This window comes from Peromyscus eremicus, chromosome 10 (genome assembly GCF_949786415.1).
Source record: "Peromyscus eremicus chromosome 10, PerEre_H2_v1, whole genome shotgun sequence".
NCBI lineage: Eukaryota > Metazoa > Chordata > Mammalia > Rodentia > Cricetidae > Peromyscus > Peromyscus eremicus.
This window is the reverse complement of record NC_081426.1, coordinates 60,087,511-60,100,076: the sequence shown is the minus strand read 5'-3', so window position 1 is coordinate 60,100,076 and position 12,566 is coordinate 60,087,511. Positions and strand designations below refer to the sequence as shown.

The 12,566-nt window shown below is 45.9% G+C and overlaps 1 protein-coding gene across 1 annotated transcript; it reads right to left on the bottom strand.

Annotated features, from left to right (window-relative positions):
* Positions 1–7,182: 7,182 nt before the first annotated feature.
* On the bottom strand, positions 7,183–11,456 carry Shisa3 (shisa family member 3). Its single transcript, XM_059275078.1, has 2 exons — positions 11,105–11,456; positions 7,183–8,653 (listed from the first exon to the last, which is right to left on the bottom strand). The coding sequence occupies exons 1-2, from the start codon at positions 11,379–11,381 to the stop codon at positions 8,214–8,216; spliced, it is 717 nt and encodes a 238-aa protein (XP_059131061.1). The 5' UTR covers positions 11,382–11,456; the 3' UTR covers positions 7,183–8,213.
* Between the last annotated feature and the right edge of the window lie 1,110 nt (positions 11,457–12,566).

The following is a 12,566-nucleotide window of genomic DNA, read 5'->3' as shown; positions in this document are numbered from 1 at the left end:
TAGCGACATCCTCTGAAAACAGTGTGTGGCGATCACAGAGCCACCTGCTCATCGCGCGGTTGGGTTTTGGTGGTTCCAGGTCTGAAAACTTGTTTCACAAAAATGAACCTTTAGTCTAAACAGTACACTACAGACTTTACCACGGAAATGTCCCACTCATCCACACTGTGGTGACCAGGTATGTGGGATTCCTTCTGTCCGTTGCTGACAGCAACACCACGTGGCTCCGTGCCTCAAAAAACACTTTTTTAATGCTGAGTATTTCTGGATGCCTCTTGAACATACCGTACCCTGATTTTTCTCACATTGAAATAAAACACTTGTGACACTCAGTTATACTTTGCTGTGTTTTAATTAACCTCCAACAGCTATTGAAATGGAATGGAAGTTAAGTTTTGAGGAAAAGAAAATAAATGCTGTCCGTGTTTTGTATTGATTCATTTTCTGTAGAAGAACAGCTGTTGGAGTTTTTTTTTTTTGTTTTTTTGTGCGTGTTTGGTTTTTTTGTTTTGTTTTGTTTTTTGATGGGTTTATGGTTTGCATGAACTAATATTTAAAGTGACCCACGCAAATGCATGGCTCTTGTGAAAACCTCGATATTTATTTCTGTCTTATAAAACTTTATCATGGCCTAACAAGAATTTAATATTCAGTGGACAAATTAATTGGTCCTCCACACCTTTTTTTTTAAAAAAAAAAAAAAACTAAATGGATTATTTTACAAGCTTCAACAAATTCAATTGGATCTTTTAATTTAATTGAATCTTCTGTTCAGCTTGCCTCCAAGGGCTTTTCTTTAGGAAGTTCATGAAACTTCTCAGCAAATAAATCTTCCCTAAGTAGTGGACTGCATGTGTGCTTATTTTGAATTAACAGCAACTTTCCATGGGTAGGTTTGCTATGGCAAAGATGTGAGCTGAGTATTTTTCTTTATTCCCAGTCATAGACTAGAAGCCATAAATGAAGTGAGCGCCGTTTGTTACTAGCCTCCTCAAGCTTCGTTTTTCACTTTTTCAAGTGTATTACGTTAAAGTAAGAAAGCAGCCTTGGAAGGCTTTGCAGTGTGCAGTGAAGATAAAACAGATGTTCAGCTCTGTGGAAAAGCCATCCCTGCCGAAACTGCTGTAGAGACCGTGGCACTGCATGAGTGGGGAGTGTCGAATCTGTGTTTATAGTGGTTCTCTCAGGTTTGTGTATCCTAATGTTCAATGCACTGTGTTTTATAAATAGTTACTACCGTTTGAGTAAAATATCCATTTCTATGCACTGTTACGTGTCATTGGCCTTTTGTGAATGTGCATGTTTTAAACTGCAGATTTTAAACATTTGTCCTCTAATTGTTATTAAAAAAAATAAAATAAACTTTACCATTACATAACGGAACTGGCTGAAGTTTTGATTTCTACTGCGTTTAGAAATGATGTTTCTTTATAAAGCAGTTCAAAGCCACAGTGATTACAGTCTGAGACGGTGTATCCACCTGATAGCTTCTTGACCTTTTTTAAAGCTGTGTTTAATTCATTTAATTCCGCTAAATGAAATATAAAACTAGCTCTAGTTTGATAGGAGGGTAGTTTGTATAATTAACAGAGAGGTATTTTTGGGAAAGTTACTGTATTTCAACTTTATTGTTTAGAAATATCTCCCAGGTAATCTGCATTTGAAATCAGCTTGCCAGTCAGTAGTTCACTCCGGTCTCTGTCCTTTTGTGTTGGATGAATTTCGTAGGTTTTTCTAAACCCACTTTAAAGAGAGGGGGAGAGAGAGAGACAGAGAGGTAGCCAAGTTTAGACAATAACATTTGAAGGATGAAACCACAAAATAATAAAATTGGCCAAAAGTGCAGGGAAACACCAGAAATAAGGATCATTTTCTCCGAAATAAGCATCATTTAGTAGCTGCACACCCAATGGAGATGCAGTTTGGTAAGTGCTAGAGTAGAACGTCTTGATACAGAGGTACTGGACATGACAAATTGGAAAATATCTGGTTTGGTGGCACTGTGGTCATGTCTATGTAGCTGTTGGGAGTCCCTGTCCTCTCCCACAGATTTCCTGAGGCACCTGGTGGTAGGTTTTCCTGCAAAGCCCCAGTAAAGCAGTGGATGGAGATGTTACCTTTGAATCCTATAATAATTTGCACACGTAACTGCCATTCCCCTTTTTAAAAAAAAAAAAAGCGTGTGTTGATACTGATAGGAGGGTAGTTTGTATAATTAACAGAGAGGTATTTTTGGGAAAGTTACTGTATTTCAACTTTATTGTTTAGAAATATCTCCCAGGTAATCTGTATTTGAAATCAGCTTGCCAGTCACTTAACTGCCATTCCCCTTTAAAAAAAAAAAAAAAAAAAAAAAAAAAAAAAAAAAAAAGCATGTGTTGATACTGATGCCTTGACTTAAGACACCTTCTACTGTTACCATAGGCAACAGCAAAGCTGAAATATAGCCTCATAAATTCCATACGTCATCCCCATTGCAAGTCTGTTTTCCCATGTTTACGCCATCTCTGCCATCTCTAACCTAAAGCTACCCTCGCTGTAACATAGGCACCTCCGTTTAATGAAGAGAGGCCTTGCGAACCTGGGTAATTTCACAAGTAAGCTCATAAAAAAAAAATATGTTGGAAAATATGAAATACTTTGTAACATTTGGTCTTTATTACCTCTAAGTACAAACTGGGTAGCAACTGAAAGAAACATTCTGTCAGAATAATTCCATTACTAATGAATGTCTAATTGTAGTTTTTAAATAGCCAGGTACATAAATATATGTTAACACTTCACTCCCTTAATAACTTAACATGTCTATAAATTCTTATTTTTTCCTAAATTTATATGGAACTAAAAAAAGTAAACTGATACCAGCTCAATCTAATGTATCAGATTCCTGATTGTAACTGTATGGATTTTCAGGAAGCCTTTTATTTATCTCATTTTAGAGAAAATTTTCCTGTGCGTTCATATCAATCTGATAACATGACATACAGCTCCTAACACCAAAAAAGAATAAGTGGGTAGAAAAAAATGAGAGGGAAACAACCTATCTATTTGGGCAATTAAAAGTATAACAAGTTGGCTTTGGAATGGATAATAAATTCTGAAACAAACTTACTCTGTTAGATGTGTTTTCTATAGCATATGATAAAATGAATGCATAGTCCATACGGTGGTAGTGATGGGAGATGGGGCCTACTGGAAGATGTTTGGAGACAGGTCCTTAAGGGGGATTGGGTGGCTCTGGCCCTTCCTCAATCCTGCTTTTCCCGTTGGCTTATTGCTTCTGGAATGATGCGCTGCCTCATCATGAGCCCAAAGCAAACAGAGCCTCCAAACCTGTGAGCCCAAATAAACCTTTTTATATTCTAAAGTTCAGTCCCGACTCTTTTGTTACAGTGCTGGAAACCTGACTAACGGCAACCATAGAACCCACATGCTGGCACATTAATAGGCAATGACAGGAATCAGGCCACTTGTCAAGGGGCCATGAGTTATGGAAACTTTGCTCTCTGTTCTCTGTGCCCAGTCACTGGTACCTGCTCTCCCACAGCAATTGGTCTTCCACTTTTATTCTAGGGTATTTCACCTGTTCTCTGTATGTACCATTAGATTACCACCCAGCTCCCTCCCCACTAGAATGCAAGTGATTTGAGACAGTGGTTCTTCTTACCCAGAAAATCCAAAGCAGTGAGGTACTATGAACACCTCCATTTTACAAATGAGAAAACAAGCAAGGAAACAGATGGCCCAAAGTCTCTTTTAAGCAAAAACCAGAGAACCAACAAGACATAAGGCTCAAAAGCCATGACAAATCACGTTCTGGTATCTTCTGTTTCTCACATGTCAAGGGGAAAATGTTGATCATCTAATATTTCTTGTCACGATTTATTTCATGATCTTATAACGTAGCACAAGCCACATATCTTTGAAGACCCCTGATGCTATAGGATATGTAAGACACTATGCAATTAGTCACTTTCCCCCAGTGGATTTTCTGAGAAATATGTTGGGTTGTTTTCCTAAGAAACTTGGGTCTTCTAGGCTGCTGTCATAAAGAACATAGAACTGTAAAGCTGACTTCCTAGGACACGTATCTTAACTCTCCTATCCTTGTCTCTTGTCCTGGGACATGCTATTTAACCTTCCTGCATTGATTTCTCCATCTGAGAGACAAGCATGTAACAGTCCGAATTCAGATGAAAGATCACCTGAAAACTCAACATCATAGTAGAAAGCTCTTGAGAAATGCACATTGCTTAAGACGTCTAATCGTAGGGACAACCATACTTCAAAATTCCAGTTTTTGCAATAATCATAATTGGAGGATGCTAGGACTCAAATTCTTCATGAAAACAAAATCCAAACCAGACAACTTGCCACTGTGTTTTGTGCTGGTGGAATATGGTGAGCATGTCCTCAGAAGTTTCAAATGACTTGACCCTTCATGTCTAATTGTCCAAAAATGAAAATATGAGGAATCACAGTCCCTTATAAAAATCTTTCAAGAGTGCCATTTGCACTTGGTGTTCAAGAGTTCTAATCTATCCCTGGATGTTTTTGGTTCTTTTACCTTCACAGGTCTTCTTGCCTCTTAATTCCATCCCTCTTCTCTACCTCCCCCTGCTAATCTTCCTCACTCAAACCCTCCACACATTTTTCGTGTCTCACAACAGGCCCTCAGTATGAGTCCATAGCCTCTTTCCATGCACCCTGCATTCCTGTCATGACCACAGTTAGGCTGAATCCTAAGCACTAGCTTCTGGACTTACCTTCCCCTACCCGACTGTGCTCCCAGGGAGAGCACAATAGCAATGTCCATTCTGTTTTGTTTTCTTTTTACATGTGTATGTGTGATGCTTGTACATGTGTGTATGTGTTTAAGGTGGGGGGGGTCACATTTGTGTGGGAGTGTGCATATGGAAGCCCAAGGCTGATATCAGGAGTCTTCCTGGATGGCCCTCTACCTTATTCATTGAGGCAGGCCCCTCAGCTGAACCTAGAACTAACTGATTTAGCTAGTCTAGCTAGCCAGCTTGCCAGGGATCCTGTCTTCACCTCCATGGGGAGCTGAAAATACAAGATGGCTGCCATGCTCAATCAGCATTTATGTGGATGCTAAGGACACAAATTCAGGCATTCAAGCTCAGTCCACTGAGCCACGCCCCTGGCCCCAGCAGTACTTCTTTTGTGAAAGCACCTGCAATGTCTCATCTCAAGCATTAGTTGCATGTCTTGGCCAGTAATGCAATGTAGTGACTTCTGGGATCAGAAATTGCATTTAATTCCCCTTGGTGTTTTCAACCTCTCACACAGGGCATCCAAAGGTGAAGAATGTCATTCAAAGATTTGTTGAATGAGAAATATCTAGAAATTAACATGGGATGGCTTTACTATGATATGATCATCAATGATATCAGCAGCCACTTAGCTTCCAACGAGAAGACCTGGACAAAGATGCGTTTTACGTCACCAAGTACATGAGCATATGATTTGATTCAATGTCACTGAATACCACATTACAATGAGGTACATACACAGTATCATCCTAATTTTAAATACTGTATGGCCAGTTGATTGATTGGAGAATCCCACCGCAGCAGGGAAATCTGGATGTGAGCACGCCGTGAATCCTTCAGCATCAGTGTGCCTAATGAATGTGTTCTGTTCTCCATAGCAGCAGGAAACAGGAAGTACAGCCACTGAAGAACTAGAATCATGCTCCACACGGAAGGGGACATTTCCACCCTCTAGCAGACACTGAAAGTGGGCATGGGAGGGTGAAATTAGCTCACTCACCTCACTGTGACTCTGAACAAAAGATTGGCATCTGAGTCTTTGATAATGTCTAATAGGCTCTCTCTCTCTCTCTCTCTCTCTCTCTCTCTCTCTCTCTCTCTCTCTCTCTCTCTCCCTTTCTCCTTCCTTCCCTCACTTCCTCTCATTAGAGCATTGAATGGGTTTGTTTTAATTACAGGTATATTACCCACGAAATTCATTTTCTGACAAAGAGATTACAAAACAAGATATGTTCACTGCACTCAGCAGGGCCAAGAATCAGTATATAGGATCACACCCACATCAGTATATATGTGACACACCCATAACCCCAGTACATGACACACCCATAACCCCAGTACATGAGTTGAGGGAGAGCTGAGGTGGCAGGATTATGAGTTCTAGACCAGCCTCGTTATTTAGGAACACTCTATCTTAAACTTTTATGTGTGTGTGTGTGTGTGTGTGTGTGTGTGTGTGTGTGTATAAGTTTCTACACACCAACTCCAGTATTAACTAGCTATAGAGAGTTGACCAAATTACTACACTCCTCTCTGCCTCCATTTGCAATCTGTAAAATGGTGATTATAATACCTATTTGTTGGAGTTGTAAGTTAATACACAACTGCCCAGCCACTGTATTAGGAGCTTGGCAGAAGTTAACTTAAAGAAGTGGTACAGGGCAAATATGACTCCAGCCAGCCTGATGATGCCTACACGGGGTTTTGTTCACAATCTCAAAGGTTTGTTCTTTACCTTCAGCTACTCTTCTAGTTGTTTTTCATGATCTTGAACACGCGGGAGAAAGACCACATTTGCACGTGGGAGAAGGAAGGGACTAGAAGTTGGCACCGCTCTAACTTCCTGGCAAAGGAGTCATGCCTTCGAACTGGTTTCCTCTGACCCTCAACTGGAAACCAGGGAAGCCCATTAACCCTCGTAGGGCAGAATTCTACCTCTGTTGACGTTGGACAGAGCTACCAAAGGCGACTGATATACGACAGAATGCATTGCCATAAGCTGGACTCTGAGCCTGCACCTTCAGGGGTAGGTAACTGTGAAGGAGATGGGGCACCTGGAGGAACAGGCAAGGGACTGGGAACTGTTGGCCTGACCCCACGTTGGGCAGGACGAGCAGTATCACGTCCTGTATGCATTACAAAAAGCCAGAACTTCGGATTCCTATGAAAAATATCTGGACGTTCAAACTCTACAGGCCACGTGACACATGTGTGTGTGTGTGTGTGTGTGTGTGTGTGTGTGTGTGTGTGTGTACCACAGACAGCCTGTTTTCTAAGATCTTTGTAAGAACTGAGCTCTGTTGCTTTCCTAAGTCCTGATGACGACAATATTTTCCTTAATTTCAAAAGATGAAGTATGGGATAAAGACGTTTCCTCTTATTAGATAGCAAAGAATTGCCACTAAGAGTATAAAATGAAGAACTTTTGTTTGAAAATCTCAAATAGAGTTCAGGAAACCAGAGACATTTATTTTTTTTTTCTAGTATGGCCTGTACGTGTGTTCACCAGACGTCAAACACAGTGACACATAGAATGTGAATCCCTGGATCGTTCCACTAATAGATGGCCTTTGACTTCCACAAAAAGTTACAGCGTGATCTCTAAATAATTAGTACTGTCAATGTGATAAGTAAATTAAGTTACAAATCTTCACATTTATATATAACTCTTTTTACAAATAAATGTTTTAAGACCCAATTGTCCAACTTTCATTTTAAACTCGAATATTGCTGAACAAAAAGTCTGCAATAAATATTCCCTCAGGATGGTGGGGAAGTAGATTGACACAGAATCTGTGCTGCAGCAAGTGTCTGAGTAATATTTAAAACTTCAATCTTCCCATGTGGTTACCGAAACCTTGTGTTTTGGAAAAAGACAACTCTCATATTTTAAACAAAATTTGTTATTAATTTAAGAAGTAAATGTTCTCAGCATACTAATATTACTTATGGTTAGGTCACTCCCAAAATTATAAATAGGTGGTTCACTGGCCCCTCAAGTTTACTTAACAGTTAGATTTTAAGTGAACCTTTATAATTACAATTAAGTGTACGCCCTTCCTTATTTATGTATACGTTTGTATGATAACTCAACCAACACAGGAAAAGGAACACAGGACACTTTTCTACAAAGGATAGCTGAACTGTCCGGTAAAATATTCTTCCTCTTGCAAACTGAACGTCAAACTGCCGAGTATTTTAACAAAAGGTGAGTAAGCTGCATCATTCACGGCGTTTGCAAAGTCAGACCTCCGTAGCCAAGGACCAGAAAGTGCTGTATCTTTCTGGACCTTTCTTCCACGATCGTGATGGGTTACCACAAATTTCCTCAAAAAGTGAGTGTGGCTTGACCAGGGTAGCAACATTCCCCCTGGCTACCATTTCACCATGCAGCCTATTCACAGCCACCGCCGCCCTGAGTCAACTGAAACTGAAATCTGGACAGCTCTTCCCGGGCAAGGGGGGCTCCTGCTGGAGAGGGTAGGCAAAATATTGGGGTGACACCAGGAAACCGGATGGCTGCGTTAGGTGGATGGCGTGGCCAGTGGTGTAAGGCGGGGGTGACGAGGGTACCAGGCAGCCTGGCTCAGCCCGGGCAAAGGAGAACCTTCGAACAGAGCCTCCTGTGGAGCTGGAGCTGGTGGCTGTGCTGGACTGGCGGGAAGGCGCTCTGAGGCTGGTGGAGGTGAGGATCATAGGTAGGGTCTCTGTCTGATAGCTGCGGAGTGAGAAGCGGATTGGTTGCTGGGAGGGCTCCTTGGGCCTCAAACAGGTACAACAATAGATAGCCACTAAAGAGCCCAAGATGATGAACGCGATGAAAATGGAGCCAACGATCAGGAAGGGGACGTAGACAGGCTCTAAAAGGCAAAAACAGACACACACAGATGCTGGGTAAAAGTCACTCACACCCTAGTCTCTGCTTTAGCATCTCAGATGTGGGAGGCTAGAAAGCTCATTATCTCTCGTGACTGCTCAGCGTTTCAGAGCATATATGACGGGCAACCTTTAAACCACCAACTGTGATGACGGAATGTTCAACTGATGCTGTAGCCTCTGTTAGCAATTAACCATCCTATTGAACACCTGGACGTCAGACATGAACAGTCTGTCGTCCTGTTCATGCACTGAAGGGAGAAGATGAGTTTGAGGGTCACCCTGGATGTGCATTTAAATCTACATTTTTAGGAGTTTTATCACGGTGGGACACTGAAGAGCCTAACCCACTCCCTAGACTGACAATCCATCTCCTGTCCAAATGTTTCCAGTCTAAGAGAACCAGGCCTGCTGAATGAAGCCTGGGGTGCTACGAGACTCTGAAATATATATGTGTGTGTGTGTGTGTGTGTGTGTGTGTGTGTGTGTATGTATGTGTGTATATATATATATATATATATATATATATATATATATATATATATATATATATATAGCAGTCCACAGTGAGCCCCAGTTTACTGCCTCTCCCTCCCCCTTACAAATCACCAGTCCTGATTCCAGATGTCCTACCTCTGTCTCTACATTCCCACCCACAGACACAGTTCTTGGTATTGGCGACCTGGACTTTTTCTAAGGGCATCCCTCAGATATCATACTCTGGTTTGCTACTGTCTCTAAAAGGAAGACAGAAATGAGACGTTTTCCCCCCAGAGGTATCATCAGGGCAGCTGTCCCAGTGGTGGCTTCGCTGTGTTAAAGAACCACACTGACAGGCAGACCCCAGTTTCTGGGCAGCAGACAACAAAAACACCTGAACTGACCAAGGCCCTTGTGCCTGCTTTCTGTATCTGATTGGTTTTTACCACGGAGGCCACGCGAGACAGAAACTCTCTCTTATCCAGATATGGATACATATCAGAAAGCTTTTGACTTTTCCAGAGACTCGTTCAGTGAGTGACAGATAACAGCCTGAGAACTGCTAAATTAGTTCTTCAGCATCCCTTGAGTGTCCCATGTGAGTACCACAGGTGTATAAGGCCGGCACATCAAGCCTTTGTATGCTGGTTTCATCAACAAACTGACTCTTTTGAGAAGTGGCCCAGCATAGTTGAGTCACCAGAGGTTAAACTGCTCACAGAAGATAAAGCCACTATCCATCTGGTTTGGCCTGATCTCAGACTCACTAAATGGTGAGAGTACTCCAATCCTCTGCTTTCTTTTTTGGAGCGCCCCCGACCCCCACACCCCGCCCACTGCTCCCGGGAGGAAGCTGGCTTACCCTGGCTAGAGGAGCACCGTCCCTAGTACAGGATGGGGAACCAGCAGAGAAGTCTAGTTTTCCAACAGGCCAGGATAGCCCAGAGTTCCCTGTTTCCAGCTAAGGAGTCTAGAAACTACTTCCCATATCCTCAGGACAGGAAATGCTTGACACCCTCCCCCAACCACCAAAATTCAATCCCAGAGAATACCGGGATGCTGACCCGCTTTCCTCTCTGGGTTATCATTTGGAGGATGAGACTCGGATGGTCTCTCCAGCCTCTTTCCCACTGCCTTTCTTGGTGTGCAGGCTCCAGGCCGCTGCCTCACAGTCCTGGGGAGTCACGGGCTCTCAGGTCCGCGCACTTCTCGGGTTTCCTGGCAGTAAAACCATCGCCTGGAGCTGTAAAAGGTTTCCCTAATGTTCCAATTCAAGTGGAAAACTTTTTTCAAGGTGTAAATTTCCTCTGCTGGGGTCGTGATTTATTCACCTCTTAAGTGAGCAAGCGAGCGGAAATTTGACCCGTGTTTTCCGACGTGAGAAAGGGGGGCCTGAGGAAGCCCTGTGACCCTGAATTTTAAATCCCCACCTCGAAGACTTGGGTGTTTCTGAAGAGCGTGACAATAGGGGGTGGGCCAGAGAGGGTAATACGATGCAGAGAAATAAAGGAAGTTTGGGGGAGTGAGAAAATGCTACCATGGGGGGGGGGGACAAACAAAAACAAAAACTGCCTGTAGACTGGATCTGGGCTCTTGACCACAATCGCGTTCCCTGCATTTCCTGACACTGGCATTTCCAGAGCTCCCAAAGTGACCAGAGCGCCCATGAAAACCCAGCCTAGCTCCAGCTGTCTTCCCTAGAAGCACCAGGTGCATGCCAGCCCTACAGTCCCCGCAGTCTCTTGCAAACTTTCCTTCCCTAGGGCCGAACCTCGGAGACCACGTGCAGCTGGGATCCAAACTGCAAAGCAATAGGATCCCCTGATCTGAAATGCGGTCACCCACCCTTCCCTCCATCCCCAGACCCAGCCGGTGTTCACTTTGCTCCTGGAGCTAGTAAAGCTTGCCTGAGTCTGATGAACACGGCTGGGTCGGCCCAGGGGAGCCGCACTTACGCGCAGTGATGCCGGGATGCTCCAGCTCTCCGCGGTCGTTGGTGCAGCCGCCCTGCTCCAACCTGGCGTCGGCTGCAGCGCAGCAGTAGCGCAGCGCGCACGAGCCGCAGCAAATGGTGGCGTCCTGCGTGTCGAAGTCCTCGGGACACTGGAAACCCTCGTGATAGTTGCCCTGTGCATCCACCCAACCGTGGCAGTACTCCCCAGGCTGCTGCGCGCCCGCCGGGCCCCAGCGCAGCAAGCCCACGAGGAAACAGAGCGCCAGCAGCGCCCCCATCGCCGCCCCGCGCCCGGTGGCCGTTGGAGAGTCGGAGGGCGGAGCCGGGGCTCCGGGGACCACGGTTCCGCCTCCCCCCGCCGGCACTGCGCGGCCAGCTGACCCCGCGGTCGAGAACACGCTCTCGTGGGTTAGCAGCGGCTGGGCAGGAGGCGTGGGCTGCGCCGCGGGCTCCGCTGGCGGGGGGACAGCATGGTGCTCGGGGGCGAGGGGACCAGGGCGCGCGGGAGGCCACCGCGGAGGCTGCGAGTGAAGCAGCGGCCGCCCTTGGCCCCGCTCATCGCGCTAGGAGCTCCCGGGCCCCCTTAGCCTCCTTCCCGGCTTTCCTCGCGGGCCGTCGGGCCCCGAACAGCAGCGTCCCGATCGTGGACTGTCGCCGGCTACCCAGCAGAGCCGGGAGCGCAGCTTGGCTCCCCACGTGCAGAGATCCCGGGGACCGGCTGCTCACTCAGCTCCGGCCCCTGACTGTCACCCGGGCGGGGAGACAAGGCTAGCCGCGGCCAAGTGCAGAGGGCCCGGGGTGGCTGACAGCTCTGCCTGCAGGGCGTCCCTTAAAAAGGCGGAGGGAGGAGGAGACACGCGGGTGAGGAGAGTCCGCCCTCCGGGGTCGCCGCGCGCGCGAGCTAATCACAGACAGCGGACGCACCGCGGTGCGGTCCCCGCCGCCCGCAGGTTCACGCGCGCGTCTCCCCGCCGCCCCCACCCACGGCGCTCTCCCGGGACTTGATGGTGACCCGGAGGGGACCAGTCCCCCGCCCCCCCACCTAGCTGTCATATAGCCAGGAAAAACAACGGTAAAGGCTCCCGTCCCGCCTTGGTCCACGCACGCCAGCTCGCGAGGGGACACGCTGGCCGGCTGGAGTTTAATCAACCGTTTCGTTTAAAAAAAACGAGCGCGGTGGTTGGCGTTCATCAGGTGTCCTGTCCGCTTCTGCACAGACCCGGACGGTGAATTCTGAGGATTCGTTCGGGTGCCGACAAGCCGAGGGTTAGGGTCACCAACATGTGCACCTCGCTCCCCGCCCCCCACCCCTCGGCTTCCACAAGTTCACTCTCACCGGCACCGCTGAGCCGGCGCCGGGGAGGACCCGGGTCAGCTCCGCCAGCCGCACTTCAAAGGCCAGGATTTCGGTGTTCGCGCCCCGCAAAGGAAATAAAAGAGCAGAATTAATGATAATCGAGCCT